General features: G+C 38.0%; 1 protein-coding gene across 2 annotated transcripts; it reads left to right on the top strand.

Moving 5' to 3' along the window:
* The first annotated feature begins 7,993 nt into the window (after positions 1-7,993).
* Positions 7,994-23,466, top strand: RTRAF (RNA transcription, translation and transport factor). Of its 2 annotated transcripts, XM_003901793.3 has the most exons (8): positions 7,994-8,242; positions 9,871-9,995; positions 12,117-12,216; positions 16,919-17,005; positions 18,431-18,519; positions 20,532-20,600; positions 22,935-22,983; positions 23,133-23,466. In XM_003901793.3, the coding sequence occupies exons 1-8, from the start codon at positions 8,182-8,184 to the stop codon at positions 23,285-23,287; spliced, it is 735 nt and encodes a 244-aa protein (XP_003901842.1). In that variant the 5' UTR covers positions 7,994-8,181; the 3' UTR covers positions 23,288-23,466. The 2 variants fall into 2 exon arrangements, with proteins under 2 accessions (XP_003901842.1, XP_021796915.1); XM_021941223.2 differs by lacking the exon at positions 20,532-20,600.
* Positions 23,467-23,513: the final 47 nt, after the last annotated feature.

Genomic DNA, 23,513 nt, shown 5'->3' with positions numbered 1-23,513 from the left:
GGTCTATGAGATCCCCAAAAGGAGCTGCTATGGTTTGAACATCCTCCAGAAGTTCATGTGTTGAAAACATGGTCTCCAATGCTGCAGTGCACAGAGGTGTGTCCATGTTTGCCATCTTTTAGGTAAGCAGATGAGGCTGAGCTGCCTAGCTTCACAGGCCACACTGTGGCAGAGGATCAGTGTCCCCCGGGCTCCTGAGGCCATGGAGCTCTTGTCACTTGGATGGTATGGGAGCAGTGGGACTTTCCTGTATGACTAAGAGCAGCACAGCCCTGACACAGAGCACCTGTCAACCTGTGCACCAAGAACCAAAGAGTGGATAGAGATGAGAATGGTCCAGGGGACACCAGTATGGGTCTACAAGGACATGGAAGTGATCTGCTAACTACCACTCATTCCTTGGCATGTCAGAAGTACCCCCAAATTTAGGTGCAACCCCTGAAAAAGGAGATCATAATGGATTCATCACAAATTGACAGTGATTTAACTTCTAAATTGCATGGAAAAGAAGTCCAAAGCAGAAATGAGGTTCACATGTGTCGTCTGTTTTGCATCACTTCCTTTCGCAACGCCTGAAATGAATGAACAGCCTAGGACAGACTTGACTTCCCAGGGCGCTATCAAAGACTGCCCATCTCCAGGAGATCCATACTTTTTAAAAAATAAACAAATTCCAACTATTTACCAACTGTGAGGAAAGGGTGTGAAAATGGCAGCAGCTTTAGAAACATACTCCACTGAGCTCTAAAGTCTAAGGCTGCCAGAAAGTTGGGCTCATTGGGGAAATAGCTCAAACCCTCATTAACAATCTAAATTATTTATTCCTACCTAGTCATTAGTGGGACCAATGAGGTCAGGTCTCAGGTTCCACCAATGCCACTAGGGAAACTCTACATGATTACAGCTGGAAAGGGAAGGATGACAGAGATTTCTTTTCCCTAGCATTTGCTAACACCCACGCCCAGCACTGAATATTAGATACCGAGCACTAAATTCCCACGAGGCTGCTGCTCTTACTCACCAATGCTAAAGTAGGAACGACCCAGCAAACATGAGAAATAAAGAGAAACAAAGGGTTCAATTAGAAACGAGTATAAAGAGCAAACGTTTTCTCTTTATTATCAAACCTCAATATAGTAGCATATTTACAATATTTTCCAGGGAGCTTTTCAAAAGAAAAGACGTATAAAGAAACTATTGTGCTTTTTCTGAGCCTAGGACAGGAATTGAGGCCAGAATCTCACTGGAAAATTGAAAAATCTCTTTGAATTAGAAGAGTCACAGTGGTGGAGCTGGGAAGTGTATGTCTTGTCTGCTAGCAGCTATATTCCTCCCTTTCTTTCTCATGCTCTCTTTCTCTCAGGCTTAGAGTTTATTTTTCTATAATTGAAAAATGATCCAAGTGGCTGTTCAGCTCTTGCAGCAATGCTGAGTTGTAAAGGGGAGGTATGAAGGTGAATAGTTCATACGGATGAGTCTCAATCACCCACGTTAATGGCTGAAAAGAAAGTAAAGTGTAATTTGCAACAGATAATCCCACCATCCATTATGCTACACCAGACAATGCAGCAGCTTCTGACATTCACCGTTCCCACTCACTTCACCACTGCAATGGCTTCCTAAACTGGTCTCCCAGCTTCTCACTCTCCACCAGCTCCCATTCTATTCTCCACATAGTAGCCAAAAGGATCCTACAACCCAAGCCACAGCTTGTCACTCCTGCTTAAAACCTTCAGTGGCTTTCAGGTGCACATGAAATAACGTCCATACTCCACAACATGGCCTCCCTCCTCACTTAACACCAGTACACCCAACCCCTGGCTCACCGCCCTCCTACTGCCCTGATCTTCATTCAGTTTCACAGAAGCAAACCATTCCCCACAAGGGGACTTTTTGTTCATGCTTTTGTTCATGCTCTGCCGTTTCCCCCATTGGGAAATCCAGTAATAGTTCATATTTGATAGCTGGCTTAGATGTCACCTCCTCGATGAGACTTCCTCTGACCACCCTATCTAATGTAGGTCCCTTTCTGTTGACCTTCATCTCCTTTGTCTTGCTGTTTCCTGCCTCCCTTTTGGGCTGTAACCTCCACAAAGGGGAGGATCATGTCTGTCTTCATCATTATATTACAAGTGTCCATCATGCTGAAAGAATGAATGAATGTTCTCCACCCTCGCTCTTTACCCAGCTCTGACATCCTCCTTAACTGACTCATTGTGAGCTACCTAGGCCTTTAGATGTTGATATAGTTTGGATGTTGTCACTGCCCATGTTTCACATTGAATTGTAATCCTCAATGTTGGAGGTGGGGTCTGATGGGAGGCCACTGAATCATGGGGGCAAATTTATCATGGGTGGTTTAGCACCATCCCTTGGTACCGTCCTCATGATAGTGGAGTGAGTTCTCATGAGATCGGGTCATTTAAAAGTGTGTGGCACCTCCCCGCTCTCTCTCTCTTGCTTCTATACCGGCCATATGACATGCCTGCTCCCACTTCCCCTTTTGCCATGATCATAAGTTTCCTGAGGCCTCTCCAATAGCCTAGAAGATGCCAGCATCATAATTCCTGTACCTGCAGAACCATGAGCTAATTAAACCTTCTTTCTTCATAAATTACCCAATCTCAACTATTTTTTATAGCTATGTGAGAGTGGCCTAATACATATGTCATGAACACACAATAGTTGTAGAAGTAGAAGTAGAATATCTTGTATTCTCCATCAAAAGATACTTTTACTTAAAATGTTTATGGGTGTGACAACTATGGCAGGATCAGGGCAAATCTGTAGGAGTTCACCATCCCCTGCGTCCTCTTCAGCTGGCAGGCTGAACTCAGCGCTGTGGTTTTGGAACTCTGGCAAGTCTGATCCTAAAGTAAAGCTTACTGTTTGGCACTCAGCTGTCAAGACAATGCCTTCTACAAGTTGGTCAAAGGATTTTTGAGGAACGAGATTTCCCAGCCCTCTAAGGTCCCTGCAGCAGCAGCCCCTGTCTAATTCCTAGCATCTTGGAGAAAGACCAGTTCTCAAGAATTCGAAACAAAGGGAAAGGTCAGGCCTTTGCGGACATCTCAGCAACTATGCCTGGCGAGAGGTGGGGGGGGGGGGGGGTAGGGGGTCACTGAGGTACTAGGGAAAGGGAAGAGAGAACAGGAATATGCATGGGAGATCTGTAAAGCAGATGATCTAAATTTGACTGTATGCTGGTCAATATCATATGATACCATAACCTCTGCCTTATTCATTACCTGCTTTCAAGCATTCAGAGGTGGCTTTTCTGTAACTTTTGGGGGAAGAATCCACATAATCCTATCACCCAAATGTTGATCCCTGTTACTCTGCCCCCAACCCTGCCTCCTTAAACCCCTTCCTCTCCAAGTTTTAGGACACTGCATATTCCTTGTTCTCTTAGTTCTTCCAACCACTTTTCCTATATTCCAAGACTCTTCCTCCTACTGCTTCTTGAATATGAATACTAGGTTTTCCTAGGATGAAGTCTTCTGTCCTCTTTTCTTTCCCTGTCTTCTCATGAAGTTCACTGTAACAGTTTCCAACTACAACTTTATGCTGACGACTCCTCAATGGACATCTCATCCACTCACTCACATTCATTCCTGACATTTCAGCAGTGATTATGGGCTATATCTACAGGACTTCGAATTCAACAGGTGCAAAACTTAATTCTTCAGCTTCCCCAGACTGGTTCCCTTCTACCGGTGCTCCTGTTTCTGTGCAAGAATTCACTGCTCATCACATCTCTGATAGGTGACCTTCCAGAAATCTCCTTTAAGCCATCCACCTCCTTCTCATCCTATGTTAAGTCCCATCAAGTCCTTGGATCTTTCGTTCTTTTCTCTCTGGGATCTGTCCTTATGTTAGAATATTCAGTTGTAAGTTACAAAACCCCAACCAAATCTGGCTCAAGTATAAAATAGAATTTATTGGATCACATCTCAGAAAAGTTGCATCTAGCTCCCTACCAGACATTTTTGGGAACGGCCTGTCTGTGCTTCTTGGCTATATTTTCCTCTGTGTTGTTTTCACTGTTCAGCAAGCGTTTCCTCTGCAGTATTAGATGTGGAAGGTGAATGCTTTATGCTCTTTGTATGACTACATAAATTCCTATTCATTCCTATTCCTTTTCTACCAATAAAATTGAGTTCTACTGCCCTGCCATTTTGCTTTTAATGCTAAATCCTGAAATTCCAGAGCCTGACCTTAAAAAGAAGCAAGTTTTCATATTTACCATAAAGAGTCTTAGAAAGAGATGAAGGAGATGTTCTCTCATTGGGAGGCTCCCCCAGGGAGAGAGCCCTTTCTGCATTATACAACTTGTTTCAAAACTTCTGATTTCATGGGGTGTTCAACTGATAACATTCATTAGAATATAAAACCTGTTTTTCTGTGCACTGTAGAGACTTTTGTGGGTATTCCTGATTATTACCAACTTGTTCTGTTCACTGTTTTTGGAAGACCAATTTGAACAAAGGCTTCTAGTAAAACTGCTAAGACTTTAAAAGATGTTACAAGTTGTGACACTGTCCTTCAAAGAGCAACTTGTACCTCTGACTGGTTGCCTTTCTTGATAATGTGTTGCCCTGGCAATACCATTGAAATGGCCACCTCTATATTTCTGAAACCATATATGCCCTTGCAAATATTTTAGGTTTTCTGAGTCATGTGGTCTATGTTGCATTTATTGAACTCTGCCCTGTAGCACCAAAGCAGTCAGTTAGCAAATGGGCATGGCTGTGTTCCAATACAACTTTATTTATGGACACTGAAATTTGAATTTTATGTAGCTTTCACATGTCATAAAATATTATTCTTCTTTTGATGTTTCAACCATTTAAAAATATAAAAACCATTCTTATCTTGCTTTTTTTTGAGTACTCTATCTAGAAATCTCTTTCCCCATATATTTGTGTGGCTAATTTCCTTACCTCCTTTTAGCACTTCCTTACACTTTGCTGTCTCAATAAGGCCCAACCTGACCATCTTGTCTAAAACTGCAACACCTATTATATCCTACTTTCTCCACTATCCCTACCCCTATTTCTTACCCCCCTTACCTTGTTGTAATTTTCCTACAGTACTTAGAACCTTCTGAATAGTAAATAATGTATTTATTTATTTATTTATTGTACTGTTTGTCTTCCCTTGCCCAGTGATAAGCTCCCTGAGGTCAGGGATTGGTGTGTTTAAGTTCTCAGATGCCTCCAAAATGCCTAAAAGATTGCCTGGCATATAACTGACACTCTAAACACTTTATTGAACAATTCAACAGATGAATTAATGGCCTGTCAAACCTATGATCAACCATTAGATTGGAGTTCAGGTCATTTGATAATAAAAGTTGGTTTCCAAATCCTTCTACCAAAAAGACACATGCATTCTCATGTTCATCGAGACATGGAGTCAACCTAGATGCCCATCAAAGGCTGACTAGATAAAGAAAATATGGTACATATACCCCATGGAATACTATGCAGCCATAAAAAGAACAAATATTATGTCCAAATTTGCAGCAATATGGATGCAGCTGGAGGCCATTATCCTAAGCAAATTAACACAGGAACAGACTACCAAATACCACAAGTTCTCACTTATAAGTAGGAGCTAAACACTGGGTACTCATGAAAACACACACACACAAAAGTTGCTTTCCTTTTCTTGAAGTATACAGAGGGCTTGGTCTTCAGAAATGGAATTATGTAAGATTCACTTACTGTTGGAAACTCCATTCAGCATAGGCCAAAGAACTCCTTCAAATTCAGGGGAAAAAAAAGATAACTGAGTTTTAACATAAAAAATGGATTAATATTTGTAATATGTTATACTTCTTTTCCAAAATTTGCTTTATTCCCTGTTCAAGTCTGATGGGTCCCTTTGGCATTCTGCATTGTCAGAATCTTCCTCTGACCTCCCCATTCCTCGTGGTGGCCAGGGCTGATGACCAGGGACAGTCTTAAGTTGCTGACAATGGGGACCCTGAAGTAGAAAGACTAGGCCAGGAGTAAACAACTTCATTTTTTGCATTGAAAGGTCAATTTCAGAAAACAAATGGTAAGAGACTTTTTCCTTATTTTTTTTTAAAGAAATTCATTGTCTGCAATTGTGTTTCTCCCCCTTTTTAATTTATTATTTGTATGTAAGTACTTATTATTTTCCCTTCCTTGATTGGTTCATTTTTTTGATTTTTTGGTTAGTATTTCATTAATTATACAATTAGCATGCACCACAATATGAGACCTGCATCGTTGATCAAATTTTGTTGGAACTGAGACACTCTTGAACTGGTTTTCTTGATTCACTCTGTAAGCATCTTAATTGAAAAATATAGATTATCTTACAGTGCCCCCTTAAAACTAAAGCTGTATTCTGGCCTCTGTACTTCTTTTTATTACTATTATTTTTGAGATGGGGTCTTGCATGTTGCCCAGGTTGGCACGATCATGGCTCACTGCTGCCTCAACCTTGCAGGCTCAAGTGATCCTCCCACCTCAGCCTCCCGAGTAGCCGGGTCCACAGCACTTTTTTCTCTCTTTCTTTCTTTCTTTTTTTTTTTTTAAGTTTTAGTTTTAGTAGAGACAAAGTCTCACTATGTTGCCTAGGCTGGTCTCAAACTCCTGGGCTTGAACTATCCTCCCACCTCAGCCTCCCAAAGTGCTGGGACTACAGGCATGAGCCTCTGCACCCGGCCTGCACTTCTTTGTAGTACATTTTATACTTCTTGTAATTCACTTACCCTTTCTAACTCTAGATTATAAGTATTTATTTACACATCTATGTTTGTCATTATACTTAAATTTCCTGAAAATAGAGACTGTAGTTTACTCATTTGTATACTCCACAGATCCTAAGTGTTTAATTAAAATCTGTTGAAATGAAATGAAACATACATAGTTGGCTTACCCTCAAGAATTTCAATAGCTTCCCTTAGCTTGCCATGAGAGGCTTGTCCTAATCAGACCCCTGACTTTGTCTATAGTCTTATCAGCTGTCATTCCCTCTCACCCTCAGCCCCTACAAGCTCTAGTCCCTCTGGGCCATGCTGTTGCTCATTTCCTGCTTTATACATCCTCTTCCCTCAAACTAGGTTACCCTTTTGACTGCATGGTGAATGCCTCACCATCCTCAAGCCTTAGTTTATACTTATCTATTTATTGTTTCCCTCATTAGCCTTTTAAACTCCATGAAAGTAGGGGCCTGGTCTGTCTTGTTCACTGCTCTCTCTCCACTGTCTGAAAAGCAAGTAGAGACTGGATCAGGAAAGATCTTAAATACAATATAGAGTTTTGATTATTTCTAGGAGGTAACCAGGAATCACTAAAACATAAGCAGAGAAAGTTACGGACAGTTTTTTGCTTTAGAAAAAATCTCTCTCATTGCTGTGTGGGGGAATGGTGTGGAGAAAGCAGGACTGGCCCTAAGAAATCAATCAGATAATTAGAGTAAGCAAAAGTGAGGAGGGTCTGATTTGTGGCTGTATCAGTGGGGTCTGGAAGGAGGTGAGGGATTTGAGAGTTAGGAGAGAATGGCAGGAATTGGTGACCTACTGGATGCTGTGACCGAGGGTGAAGGGGAGTGAGGGACGATCTCGGCTTCAGATTTCACTCTGGCTGAGGATATCTGGAACGATCGCATCGTATTAACAGTTGTATGTGTACCTGTGGATCACTCCCAACTAGTCTGAAAGCATCTTACTACAGGGACTTTGCTTTGTCGTCTTTGTATTAGAAGAGCACCTATTATGTAGGAGGAGTAATAAATGAATGAATGCACTCAAAACACTAAACAGTAATTCTGTAATCCAACGGGAGGTACAGCGAATACTAAAAGCCTACATATACTATTCTCTGCATGCCATAGCAAGAAAGAAAGGAAAGTGGCTTCCCAGTGGTTTTCTGCCTAGTGTACAACCAGGAAGCTGACAATAAAGTTTATTTGAGCGGCGTCGTGCGCCGACGTGGCCCCGCCTCCCCAATCGGAGCCTCGATTGGTGGGCATTTGCCGGCGGCCACCGCTTTTAAGCTACGATTGGCGGAGGCCGCCGTCATTTCGTAGCGTCCAAGCGCCAACCCGCCCTCTCGCCGCGTCGCCGGTGCCTGCGCCGCCCGCTCCACCTCGCTTCTTCTCTCCCGGCCGAGGCCCGGGGGACCAGAGGGAGAAGCGGGGACCATGTTCCGACGCAAGTTGACGGCTCTCGACTACCACAACCCCGCCGGCTTCAACTGCAAAGGTGAGGCGACGGCCTTGGGCCGGCCGGGTGTCCCTGACCTGGGCGGCGGTCCCAGCCTCAGTGCCCCCACCCCACCTCCCCGTCGGGACCCTCGGCGGCCTGGTTTCCGCCGCCGGCCTTCGGGCCCCTCTCCTCTGGGTCGCCACGCACCTCGGCTCTTCGCCGCCCCTTCCCGGCTTCAAAGCCCTCTCACCTACTCCTGTCTCAGCATGTTACTTTCTGCACTTGCTTAACTCCAAACACCATGTAACTAGCTTCTCAGCACATAAAAGGAAGAGCATTCGTCTTTCTCACTCACTATTCAACTCCACGGTTCCCTGGGTAATTAGGCGATACCTTGAGCACCTGCTAATTATGGGCCAGCGCGGTGCTGGGTGCTGAGGAAGGTGCTAACTTGAAGACTAGCTCACTGCCTGCCAGGAGCTAAAGGGTCGAGGGGTGCGAGGGGTTGGAAGCAGTCAGAACCCACTGAGCAGTTTGAGACAGTACACAATGAAGTCAGGACCGATCACAGTGGGAGGGTAAGCGCGTGTAGTAACGGGCTAGTTGTGTTGTGTGGTTTTGCAAAAAAAAGTTAATAGCAGATGAATGGGAAGGTTGAATTGTAAATACAAAGGTATTTGGGATTTTACAGCATTAGAATTTTAAAAAGTAATAACGTTGCTACTCACTGTAACAAAACTACTGCCCACCACTACTCATTTCCTTTGTATAGTTCTGGCCTGTGATAGACTGGTAAGTTTGAAAGTGATCAAGTATAACTTGTGATACTCAGACCATTGTATAATTCTCAAGACCTTATAATGGAAGCTTGAATTTGACTCACAAATTGAAAATAATATCTAAGCAGGATGTCAGTGTTTTGTTGATCTCTTGTAGAAGCATATCAAATTATAATCTTGTTTTTCTACTTTGACAAAGTAACGATGAAAATAGAGCCTTGTTCTGAATTGGAATCTTTGAGTCTCAATGTTCTTTTCTGTAAAACGGGATATTACCTACCTCAAAAGAGGTATGGGGAGGATTAAACAAAACAATGTATGCATTTAATGTGCAGTTAACATTACATGACAACAGTAGTCACGGGTTTTTGTCATTTAATTTCTTTTACTTTTGTTATTTATTTTACTTTATTACTTTGCTATAAATTTAACCTTGCCCTGTCTCCCCTTTCTGTCTGCAAAGGAACTGGAATATTAATATTTAACACTTAAATAGCAAAACTATGTGCCAGGCACTGTTTTTATCCGTATTTATTTTATTTAAGAAACTTCTTAAATAAAACAACTTCTTTTAATCTTCATAATTCTATAGGTAAGTTCTGTTAGCAGCCTCATTTTGTAGCTGAAGAATCTGAGGCACAGAAAATGTGGGTGATTATCCCAAGTTCACACAACCAGTAAGTATCTGGACCCAGAATTTGAATTCAGGCCAGGATTTGAACAGATCATTGTTAGTCTGTACTTTCAACTCCAGAGTCTGTACTTTCAACTCCCTCTTTTGGTTTAATTAATTTAGTATTTTGAGGTTAAGAAAATTCCACAAGAACATATATCTGAACATATACCTGAGAAGGAGGTATTTTATATAGTGCTTCTAGTTATTTTATGTGATGTTTTTTATTGCAGATGAAACAGAATTTAGAAACTTCATTGTTTGGCTTGAAGACCAGAAAATCAGACACTACAAGATTGAAGACAGAGGTAATTTAAGAAACATCCACAGCAGTGACTGGCCCAAGTTCTTTGAAAAGGTAATGAATTAGGAAGTAAAGTAAAAGTACAGAGACCTTGTCTGAAAATCATATGAAGATGAGTGTAAAATTACTTTCTTCTTTTAAGATAAAAGTGATAATGATCAGTGTTAGGAAAGCTGGATTTCAGGGATTTCGCTTTTTTGTTAGATGCATCTTTTGCTTTTAGAGCAAATCATTTTATGTCTTCCTACCAGGCTTTCATTATTAGATAGAAATAGTTTTCTCTAGAAACATGAAGTTTCTTAAATAAATAATGATGTAAATATTTCACTTTCCCTTTATGGCCTAAATCAGAATTTTTGTCAAACTGAAAACGTAGCAATAATACAGTGCTATTTCTTATATTAAAAGAAGACATTGGCCAGGTGTGGTGGCTAACACCTATAATTCCAGCACTTTGGGAGGCTGAGGTGGCAGATCACTGGAGCCCAGGAGTTCTGACACCAGCCTGGGCAACCTGACGAAACCCTGTCTCTACAGGAAAATAGAAAGTTAACTGGGTGTGCTGGCACACACTTGTAATGTTAGCTAATCGGGAGGCTGAGGCGCTCCACCACTGTGCTCCAGCCTGGGTGACAGAGTGACACCTTGTCTCAAAAAAAGATATCATTGACATGCTTGAAAACTAAGACTGTCATGTTTATGCTTATATTTAATGTAAACAGATATCCCTTGTTGTATACTAGAGAAATAGTCCTTAAAAGATCTCTGGTATATCATATTTTTGTTCCTAAATCATTTTCCCATTGATTTCGTTTTAGTAACACTTTTGCATAAAAAAGAATTCTCAGAATAAAAATCCATTTACAGTGTCATTACTTACATTAAACATTTTTATCTATTTGATGAGTGAGATATTTTTCTTGAAAAAGGCTGTTTTTCATTTGCTAGAGCAGTGTGATTAGGTACTTTCTTCGTGGAATCAGTGATTTTATAAATTAGGGATTGTATAAATTACATCAGTGTTGTTGACCTTTCCGTATCTCAATTTTCTCACCAATAAGTGAGGGTAACAATGGTACCTATCTCACAAATGTGGCTTTGTTTTTAATGAGTAACTATTCACAGAAGTCCCTGGCGCATAGCAAGTGTCATAGGCTTATTACTACCAAGCCTCTATACTGCTACTATTAATACTACTGTATTCCTTTGCTCTTAGGAAATATTTTTAAAATTTTCAGTAAACTTCTTAAAACTTCGAAATATATTTTTAGGATTTTATGTTTGTTTATATTACATTTTATGGTCTATTCATGTGTACAAGACAATACAGAATTCTACATGTAGAAAGGTATTTAGAGAACATAAAAAATTTTCCAGGCTGGGCATGGTGGCTCATGCCTATAATCCCAGCAGTTTGGGAAGCCAAGACGGGTGGATCACCTGAGGTCAGAAGTTCGAGACCAGCCTGGCCAACATGGCGAAACCCCGTCTCTACTAAAAACACAAAATTACCCAGGCGTGGTGGCGCATGTGTGTAATCCCAGCTGCTCAGGAGGCTGAGCCAGGAGAATCATTTGAACCCGTGAGGCAGAGGTTGCAGTGAGCCAAGATTGTGCCATTGCAATGTTGTATTACATATAATTGATGTTGCCTATAATACTATTATATGCAACATTTATTTGAATATACAGCTTCTGACATTTATTTAAATTACTTGGTTACACCCTACATGTATGTTACATGGCTACTCTTTTGAGTGGCATTTCCATAATATGAAAGTTAAGATTTAGATAATGATTTATTGCATATCCTTTTTAAAGTTATCTTTTTTAGTTAATTGCTGTATGTATGTTGAGACTAGGAATCAGAAAGCTTTGATTCTAGTCCCGGGTGTAAGTTCTGTAACCCTTGGCAAGTGTCAATCTCTAGGCCTCAGCTTTCTCATCTATAAAATGAGGAAGTTCTCGTATTCTATTTTTTTTCTTTTTAAGATGGTACACTTAAATGTTCCCTTCTGTTGGGTTATATAATTGCATCAAAATGTAGTAATATAAATGTTATTTAAAAATTGTTAGGGATCCAAACTAAAGGTCTTTTTCAACTCTCCCATTCTTTTTTCTGTGACTTTATGGTAATAATGAAACTGGTGATTTTTTTTTTTCTTCTCCCTCACAGTATCTCAGAGATGTTAACTGTCCTTTCAAGATTCAAGATCGACAAGAAGCTATTGACTGGCTTCTTGGTTTAGCTGTTAGACTTGAATATGGAGATAATGGTACGTTTTGTGGGGAATGTGTCTTTTAAAGAGAGAGGAAGGATGGGAAAGGGAGTGTGAAAATGTAGGGAACTTAGCAGTTTGTTTTGTCTAATACTATTTTACCTTTGGATCATTCTTGTCACAAGTTAAAAGCACTTGTATTGTCTTTCATTGGTGTTTATATATTTCTTTTAGAATCTGGAAATGGTGCCCTCTGGAGAAGGCTAATTGTCTTCTCACAGAGTAACACTACTTTGATAATATGGTCTGCACCTTAGCCTTTCAAATTAAATTGTTGTTAGTGTCCCAGAATTGATGGGACTTTGAAGCATTGTTGCAGCAGGTAATTTCTCAAAAGTCTGAAACATGTCTAATGCCAATATACGTTAATACTCTATAGGCCAGAATATGTTACTTATGTTTACTGTCTTATCATAGATACTTCTATGGTTGGAAGCTTCTGAATATTAGTACCTGTAGTAAAAACAATTTTTCTTTACACTTGCCTTTTCTCTTATTAGACCATTTCATTTTAGACCATTTCATTTTGAAAGGCCTGCCAGCATCTGAATGCAAGATTTGATTATCTTATCTGCATCCTCTGCATTTTGTGTTTTTCGGTTAGTTATAGTCCTCTTAATTATTTACTTTGGAAGCCTTTTTATATCTTGGCTTATCCCTTTCCTTTCATCCCGCCTACACTGACCTTTTCTTATGTTTGTTGTATCTTCATTTCCAATGGCATAATCCTAATTCTGGCTCTTGTCACTTTCTGCCAGGAGTATTGTAATATCTCCCATTAGTGTCACCTTCTGTTCCTAACTGCATAGCCAACCAAGCTAACTTTCTGAAACGTAAATCTATTTTAGGATGCCACTTGCTCCTTGTTTCCAAAGAACAGTTCTAGTTACTTATTCGTATTAATAAACATCATACATATTCATAAACACTAATTTCCCATTTTCTATAAAAAGAATTTTAAGCTCCTTAGCCTGGTAGTGATTGATGACTGATATCCAGCCAGTATTCACATCTTGATATCCCAGCTAAATTAGAATACTGTTTCCTGTTTATATCCCTTTTCCCCTTCCGTTTCTTTGTTCAAACTTACCACTTGGCTAATATACCGTTTCATTCTATCTCTACACATCTAAATCCTACCCATCTTTTTAAGATCCCTCTCATATGCTGTCGTATGTCTTAGCAGCAGTATAATTTCCCTCTGAACTTCCATAGCTGTTAACTCTATACCTTTTAAGTCATTAACCACTTTCCATTTTGCTTCTATGTCTTATTCATCCCAGTAATTTGTAAGCTGATATTCAGTTTTGATTCCTGCATGGTACCTCTGTTAGCTTCCAATTGATGCTGTAGCAAATTACTACAAATTCAGTGACTAAAAACACAATTTATTATTTTAGAATGAGAAGGCTAACATTAGTCCCACTTGGTTCATGTCAAGTTGTCAGCAAGGTGGGTTCCTTTTGGAGGCTCTTGGGGGAATCTGTTTCTTTGCTTTTTTACCTTCTAGAGGCTGCCCGAATTCCTTGACTCTGGCCTCTTCTTCCATCTTCAAGTCTAGCAGCATAGCATTTTCCAGTCTCTATCTGACTCTGCTTCCATTTTCATAACTTTGTCTCTGACTCTGATCCTCCTGAGCCTACCTGGATAATCCAGGATAATCCCCCATCTCAAGATTCTTAATTTTATCATATTTGCAAATCTTGCCATGTAAGGTAACACATACACAGGTTCTGGATAGGGACATGGACATCTTGGGGGGTACAGGTCAATATTGTGTCTGTCACAGTACCTGACATAGTTTCTTGCACACAACAAGTGCTTATCAATTTCAGTAATTATGTGGCAAATGCAATATATGTGAGCGTTTACATACACTGATTTGGAGCGTCAGCCAGTTTTTTGCTGGTGCCTCATACTTAAATTTCAGAAGCCTTATGGCAAAAATCTTAAGGAAAGCTCAATTTGAGACTTCATTTACTTTTCCATTTAGTAACAAGTTTTCCATTAAAAAAAACTTGTTTTTCTTATTTTGGAAAATACATGTATTCATAAGCCTTGTGGCTTTAGTGTAGTATACATTTTAGGGCGTTTAACAAGGTCTTTTTATCTACCCTGCTCTGGATTGGTAGGAACTGTATATGAGCCAATTTGTAGCTTATCAAAAGTGTTTTTCAGTTATTCCCAAATTCTTACATCTGAGATTATGTTTTATTATATTTGTTCCATTTTTATAACCTGTTAACCTTCAATGGTAGATGCATATGGTCATGTATACCTACAGTTGACTTAAGTACATGTATTTCTCAGTAATAGCATGTTCTTTTAGTGAATAAAAGAAGCTTGTGTGTGAAATGTAAATTTTTCAATATTGAAAAAGGCAGTCAACATATAGTTGAAGGTGAATGGTATCAAAAGTGTATTAAAAGTCTAAGCTAGAAAACAAGTTTCATTTATTAAAATTCAGAATTGCAAAAACAGACATGAAAATTGGTCATATAATACTGTCTCCAATCAGTAGGAGGCGCTGATGTTCTTTTGTGGTTTTACATTGATATGTTGCCTCCTTGACTTTCAAGTTACTTATTTTAAAATTTGCTGAAACCATTGTGAGTTTTTATTGTTTGTGCTCTACTACTTTTTGAAGCCTTCTGGTAGCTTGTCAACATGATTAATAACTGAAATTTTTTAAATATATAATTTCAGATGTGTAGAAAAATTACAAAATAGTACAAAGATTTTCATATACCTCAAGTCCACAAATGTAACATTTTACCTCATTTGCTTCATCCTTCTGTCTACACAGATACACACACATCATTTTTTTCTAAACCATTTGATAGTAAGTTGTAGATGATTCCTTTTTACTCTTAAACACTTTAAGACACATTTCCTAAAAACAACTTTGTTTTATATAACCACAGTACAGTGATCAAAATCAGGAAGCTATCTTTGATATACTACTATTATTTATTCACATTTTACCAAACCCCCAATTCTCTCAACAGAAAAAAACAACCCAGAACAATCCTGGATTATGCACTGCATTTAGTTTTTACATCTCTCTTAGTATATTAAAATCTGGAACAGTTCCTATCTTTATTTGTGCTTCATGACCCTGACATTTATTTTGTAGAGTGTCCCTCATTTGGATTTATATGATGTTTCCTCATTAGATCTGGGGTTTATACTTTTGTTAGGAATAATACAGAAGTGATGTGTTCTTTTTAGTGCATCATATTAGGAGATATGTGGTAGTGATATGTGCCTTTAATAGTTATGTTGCTTTGATCACTGGGTTACGGTTTCTCCAGTGTAAAGTTACTATTTTCCTCTTTTTTCCTCTTTGTAATAAATATATCTTGTGGGGAGGTACTTTGAGACTATATCAATTATGTTTTTGCTCCTCAAATTTCCCCCACTAGTTTTAGTAACCATATGATGATTCTTGCCTGCATCATTTATTATGTTGATCATCGACAAAGAGGTGTTTTTCTAATTTCATCATTTTTTTCTACATTTATTTGTTGGCTTTCTCTTGTAAGTTTTCCCATCTCTAATTTGCTTGTTTGTTTAAATCAGTGTAGATACATAGATTCTTATTTTACTCAATGGATTATAATCCTTTCTGTCATCATGTACTTTGCTGTTTATATACTGCTCCAGATTTGACCAGTGGAAGCCTTTTTAACTCTCACTTAAATTTTATGCTTTTATTTTTTCCTCGTTTCATTAACAGATCACGTAAGCACTCTATAGCCTAAGATGCCATTTTGAACATTAAGTTTAGTGAATTATTAATAAGTGTTATTTTTGAATTCCTTTTAAGTATTTTTCAAATGAAAATAATAAAATCTACCTTTGGAATTCTGAATATCAAGTTTCCATGAAATAAGTTGGAGGTTTGTATATGATGGTGTATTTGATGTATTTGTTTTTGGAAAGCAAGGTTTTTGGATTTTATATACAGCATTCAAAAGAAGATGGGGGGAAGCGTACTTTTTAATGAGTTTGTATTTAATCTTACATAACCTATACTTAACCCTTCTCCCATTCTTCTACCCCAGATTTCAGAGGAAGCTGTAAAAGCAGATTTTTACCTTCCTAAAATTTACATGTTTGAAATGATTGCCTTTAGGAATGTTAATGAAAAGATATTTGTGTCACATAGTCCAGTAATTGCTTTAGCTTAATCACAAAGATAGTTACATTGTCTTTTTACATTTTCTATAGCAAAAATTAAGTTTGATTGAATGAGTTGTTTTATACTTATACAGGTTAAGCATCCCTAATCCGAAAATCTGAAATCCTAAATACTCCAAAATCTAAAACTTTTTGAGCACCGACATGAGGACACAAGTAGAAATTTCCACACATAAGCACTTAACACAAACTTTGTTTCATGCACAAAATTATTAAAAATATTGTATGAAATTACCTTCAGGCTATGTGTATAGGTTGCACATTGAACATAAAAATGAATTTTGTGTTTAGACTTTGGTCCTATCCCCAGGATAACCCATTTTATGTATGCAGATAATCCAAAGTCTGAAAAAAATAAAAATTGGAAATTATTGGCCTTTCCAATAAGGGATACTCAACCTGTAATCAGTTTGGCTCAGTTAAATTTGGTAAATAGCAGTAGTCATTTTACCTTGAGTTGCAGTTCTACAAGTTATATTTTTGCCTATTTTTATAGCTGAAAAATACAAGGATTTAGTACCTGATAATTCAAAAACTGCTGACAATGCAACTAAAAATGCAGAACCATTGATCAATTTGGATGGTGAGTATATAAATGCATAACATTGAACATCAACATTTTCGGTTTCTTAAATGTTTTTTACTTTGAAGAATGAAGTCCATGTTTACCTGGTTTTAGTAAATTAAGAAGGATCCATGCAGACAGCATTTATGTTGACATTTTATTCTCTATAATGTTTTTATAATGTGCTTTCTCCTTCCCCTTGCATTTGAATATCTGAATGTTAATTTGATTTGCTTCTAGTAATTTGGAGTTTTGATTTGTATAATCATGGGGGTCATTGTTTGCCTTTTTGAATGTATAAATTTCTTTTAATCCAATGACTATGAGACAAGTGGTAAAATTTTCCATTGTTTTAAGTCCCGGATGTCTTTTAGTAATTTCCCTTTTTAAAAGTATGAAGAATCTGGCCGGGCACGGTGGCTCAAGCCTGTAATCCTAGCACTTTGGGAGGCCGAGACGGGCGGATCACGAGGTCAGGAGATCGAGACCATCCTGGCTAACACGGTGAAACCCCATCTCTACTAAAAATACAAAAAATTAGCCGGGCGAGGTGGCGGGCGCCTGTAGTCCCAGCTACATGGGAGGCTGAGGCAGGAGAATGGCATAAACCCGGGAGGCGGAGCTTGCAGTGAGCGGAGATTGCGCTACTCCACTCCAGCCTGGGCGACAGAGCGAGACTCCGTCTCAAAAAAAAAAAAAAGTATGAAGAATCTAATTACCTAAATTAGGATATGTAAAATATTCGTTCACTGCCTTATTCATTGTGACCTATAATTTAAGAGGTAACCCTTTTGAATGAGTGAGCCTCTTGGACACTCCAGAGCCGCTGCTTAGAGAGAAGGTTTTGGGAAAACTATCCATTGAGGGGATCTATGTACTAAAATTAATGGCCTTGGGAATAAATGTTAATTAAAAATGCTGCATAATTTAGCCTTGCAGAAAAAGTTACAGGACAAATATAATGTGAGTTAAATTACTCATTTATTGGATTATTCAGTTTGGCTGATGAAATACAGATACTTCTTGACTTAGGATGAGATCATGTTGCAAAGTCGAAAATACCGTAAGTCAAAAATGCATTTAATACCCCAAAAGACCCATTGTAAAGTTGAAAATTGTAGCTGGAACCACTGTAAGTTCAGATTTTCCTCATCTTGCACTAGGGTTACATCCCACTGAACTCATTGTAAGGTCAAAAAATTACAAGTCTAACCATCGTAAGTTGGGGACCGTCTCATATAGTAATAGGAAAACCGTTTTATCCTACCAATTTAATTGTTGATAGTCTACAGGGCTTTGTTTTTTCTCTTGTGAGTAGCAGTTTTAAAAACTAAGAGATTTGTTGTTACCGAAAAGTTAAAACTGTTTTTGTATGTTCACAAATACGTCTTAATTATATGTTTGCAGAGTTGTAAGTTTTTGTTTGTTTTTAATCTTTTATAGTAAATAATCCTGATTTTAAGGCTGGTGTGATGGCTTTGGCTAACCTGCTTCAGATTCAGCGTCATGATGATTACCTGGTAATGCTTAAGGTCAGCTTCATGTTCTTGATTCTTGACAGAAACTGTGCACATAGAAAAATGTGTTTTCTAAATATTAATTCTTGATATTAAAATTATGGTTGAATGACTAAAATACACAGAAGAATATGAGACATAAAGCAGATTTCATGGTTTTGGATTGTCTGTTTTCTGCCTGCACTATGCTAAATCCTTTGCAAAGATGTTCTCATTCAATCCTGCCAGCAATCCTAGAGACAGCTGCTAATATCTTTTTAAAAATGTATATCATATGAAGAAACTGAGACTCAATGTCTAAGATAACACAAAAAATGACAGAGCCAGGATTTTAAGCTGTAACGCTGTGGTCCATTGTTTTTCCCATATTATCCTACTTCTGTTTAGTTAGTCTTTTTAATGATTCATGGTCCACATTTGTTAAGATGGTAGAAAATGCCAAATGAGTAATGGTGAATTTGGTCAAAAATATATAACCCCAAAATCTCTTTGAGAAATGAATCTTTCTGTCCCCAGTGCTATAGGCCACTCAGTTCATAACTATACTTCAGGGATCCCAGTAATCTGAAAGAGGTCTCTTGTTTCTGAGAGAAATCATAAACTTCAGAAGATTTATTCCTAGTAATCGTGAAAGTACAGTGGTGTGGATCAAGGGAGTGGTACTTAAGATACCAGACTTGGAAATTATTTTAGAAATTATTACTGATTTTACAAGAGATTAAAAGCTTTTAACTAGACCTTGTGCATGTAAACTACTTTGTGATAAGTTGAATAATTACATTTCACTCTACCCAAGAGATTAAGCCATAACTTACCATGCTTTTTACATTTTTATGTATTAAATGTCAGTTTTAACAAGACTATTGTATTCCTAAGTTATTACAATTTTCTATACTGAATCTGAATGTTAACTTGGATTTTCTCAATCCAGATTGCATGCCAAAAGACAAAAATGTTTTTAGTGAAATTTAGCTATTTCAAAGGCTTGTTCTTTATTCTGACAATTATGTAAATTGCCTTGGAACTGTTCTATAGTGATCATGTCAGTTTTAATCATAAAGTGAGAGGAGAGTCAGACAATGCATAGCTTATTTGGGGTGCTTTTGTTAGACTTCAAAGCCCAAGGGAATAAAGTATAAATCAACTACAATAAAATGCTATAAAATTCTAGTCCTAGCTGCACATTTGTCCCTTTTGAGTTATTTTAAGAGGCACTGAAACAGTAACATAATATAGAAAACATCTTAGTACATTTGCTAAGTACAAGAATCAGTATATTAACTGGCCCCAGACTATTTAATAACGTCTGCAATCACTGTTAAACATTGTTTGAATTCTCTTTTTCAAAAATAACATTTGGTTTTTTATTTAAAAATTATAGTTTAAGTTTTCACACTGATTTTTGAGTTGTAATTGTCATCTCCCTAATTAAAATTCCATTTTTTTTAAATTTGATTTTTAAGTGTGTATGGATGCTTGCATGCATGCCTACCATAATGAAGTGCCTTGGTGATGAAAACCACCAATGGTGTCCTTTGAAAGGTATGAAAATATTTTACTAGAGTGAAGTGATAAAAGCAAAGTGTAAGACAGTATGTATGATTTGCTACCCTTTGTGCCAAAAATGTGTATTCGTGCTAAGCATGCTTGTCATTTCACACTTTTAGCGAGGGTAAGGAATCTGTAGGGGATCGCAAGGCTCAGGGGTAGGAAGGAGACCTACTTTTTACCATGTATCTTGCTGTATTTAAAGTTGTTTTTTACCAGGCACGTGAATTACCTATTCAAAAAATGGTTTTAATTGTTGCAGGCACCACTCGACATTATTAAAATACTAGAAGCATGAAAGGTTACATTATATTAGTGGTTGATTTTTTTTTTAATTTTTAATTTATTGGAGAGTTTATTAATAAACTTAGGTAATTCTAACTTCATGAAACTTAGCATCCTTATTCTCTGGGCTCATAGAAGTAAAGGATGACAGGCACACAGCCTATAAAAAGTGAAAATATTTTTGGGTTTCTTAGGCAATTCGAATTTTGGTTCAGGAGCGCCTGACACAGGATGCAGTTGCTAAGGCAAATCAAACAAAAGAGGTATGTTTCTATAAATCCTAAATAAGTTGTTAATGAACATTTCTTCTGGTATTGCCATGATTTAAACTTTACATGTATCTGTTTAAGATATCCATTCTACATTGAAACAACTTAAAGGATAGCTTACTTCAGTGCTTCCTAAAGCAAATTGAATGTATTCAGTGCCTAGGGGGTCCTTTTTGAGTGAAAAATCAAACTTCACTGAAGTTCCTCTCACTTTGTATCTTAAAAACGCTACAAGTAGCTCATTCACAGTCCACAAATTATGTCTGTGGCCTGTTGAAGTTTAATTAAAAGGATTTACCCTTATGAAACTTACTGGATTATTTTGACTCATGCTGGAGAAGAAGGAACACACCTCATTACAAATTACTTTTGTTTTTCCATATAAATTCTGTCCTTTTATTTCTTCAGAGTAAATTGTTTTATTCAATTTTCTGGCATAAAACATGAGAAAGTAATTTGGCTAAGGTCACCTAGTTGGTAAGTGATTGAGCTCAGGCAGTCTGATGTGAGAGCCTGTGTTCTTACGGTAGGTGGGGAGAAGGGTCCATGTGTGGATGTCTGCATGAGCTTGTCAATCTGCCCAAGTGAGGGGACAGGGGGTTCTGTTGGAGTGTAAGGTTCAAGGTACAGGAGACTGAAATGGTAACTTTCAGTCCTACCTTGTAGGCTGAGAAAGCTATATACCATGACTACCTTCCCGTTCAAGAGAAAATATGGAATATTTTTATATTATATCAGAAATCCCTATATGCCTAAAGTTTCATTGGCTGTGCAGCGGTAGAGAGACTGTCCTCAGGTCAGCAGCAGCATCTGATAACACCTCCCTCCTGCAGCAATGATTGTAGTTGTAGTGAATGCCTTGGGCACAACTATGTTGTTTGTCCTGCCTGCACCCCTCCCCCATCTCCCAATGTCTTTTGTCCTCCAGCCCCTTTAGGCAGGCCCAGCAGTGTTAAAAGGTTACTAATGCCAGGGCAGCATCTCTGAAAGACATAATTTTCTTTTAAAAGTTCTTATTAGCTCATTATATATGAATCGGGCCACTGGAAGTTGGATTAAAGATCAGCTTATTTCACCACATTATAGAACAGACAGTAAATTGTTCTGGCGTAATAAAGTCATTCATTCATTCATTCATTCAACAAAACTATGTCTGCTTTGGAAAGCGGCGTAAGGCTTAGCCAAATCTCTTTGCTCTTGTTTGTAAAGTAAAATTTAGTTTTATTTTTAATGGTCCACATTTTAATTTTGGTGTCATCTCAAAAGATACCAACCTATAACAATTTAGTGGAGTTCTTATAGTTTAGTGTACTTGTAGCCATTTATAACTAGTATTTGAGGCATCTGGTAGTTTTCAGGGGTAGCTTGGTGGCCTGTTGGCACACAAAGGAAAAAAAATGGAGCCTCTGGTACTAGATGAACATATAAAGCCACTCAGTATAATTCTGCTCTTTAATTTTGTTCACTTGTGCTTTCATACCCATTGGTTTCTTCACAGTTAATCTGTTAGCTGTTTTAAAGCAGATAGAGCCTAGGCAGATTTACATTACTAGATAAGGCAAGAATTGAGCAGCAACTAAAGCATTTGAATAGTAACAGGTTGTAACATTGAAAGTATAGGTAGTGTGTGTTTTTCTTGGCAATGATACTATATAATCAGCAGGAAGTACAGACTGCCTGTCCTCATTTTAGAGATTTGTTTCTGTGAAGTTTGGCACCACAGAATGGCATCATCATAGTCACCATCTTTAGTATGTCCATAGGTGCTGAGTGGTTTAGTTTTTCATTTTCCTAGACTGTTTCAAAGTAACTTTCAAGTCAATTCTTGAAAGTTAAATTATACCTAAATCTTGGTAAACACCATGCTGGCTGAAAAAATACATATTTTAGATAGGTTTGTACAATTCGTAAAGACAAATTAATGTGCTCAGAAATGGAATATAAGGTACTATTTTTGCCCTTTATACTGTTGCTTACAGTTACCAAAATAAGACAGTAACAGCCCCGCTCAACTCGCCTTCCACAGCAGTAATGACAAGGCACTGCTGCAATAAGGATATATTGTTTTGTATGCCTGGTCTAAAGGATTGGATGAGCTATAGAGCTTCTTGGTACATTTAAAGCTAACTTTTATCCCCTAACCGGTTGAAATAGGGAAAACTCGCTAATCAACAAGGCAAATATAAACAAAATTCTTAGTTCCCTTATCCATGCAGCTAAAAGAGTTAAGACACCAGAATAGCTAGGTGGTTTTCAGTTTCAGATGAGAAAAGGATGCTGTTCTTAACCATAAATACTCTCATTTTGTCTTTTTTTTTTTTTTTAAAGGGCTTGCCTGTTGCTTTAGACAAACATATTCTTGGTTTTGATACAGGAGGTAAGTGATTTTAAATTCAAACCATATTTTAGAGACTGAATACTTGGGGGGGGGAGTAAATGGCCTTAAATATAAAAATTATGTATTGAAGCAGTGTTCTTTTATATAAAAATTATGTATTGAAGCAGTGTTCTTTTCTCATAAAACAGATGCAGTTCTTAATGAAGCTGCTCAAATTCTGCGATTGCTGCACATAGAAGAGCTCAGAGAGCTACAGACAAAAATCAATGAAGCCATAGTAGCTGTTCAGGCAATTATTGCTGATCCAAAGACAGACCACAGACTGGGAAAAGTTGGAAGATGAACACTTTAGGACTTCAGCTTCTCACCTGCTTAGTACAATTGGGAACCATACACTTCCGGCATGTTTGGAAATCAAAATGTCACATTCTCGGGGGAGGAAGCCCAGAAGATTGGGTATGTTCTAGAGATTTACCACCATTGCTTTTTTCTTTAATAAAGTTTAGGAAAGTAGAATTTTTATTATGTGCTGTATGTTTGCATAAATCACCTTTCTCCTTTGTGGTTAA

Source organism: Papio anubis, chromosome 7, assembly GCF_008728515.1.
Source record: "Papio anubis isolate 15944 chromosome 7, Panubis1.0, whole genome shotgun sequence".
In the NCBI taxonomy this organism is placed as follows: Eukaryota; Metazoa; Chordata; class Mammalia; order Primates; family Cercopithecidae; genus Papio; species Papio anubis.
Note: the sequence above shows the minus strand (reverse complement) of the source record. Positions and strands in the feature narration are given on the sequence as shown.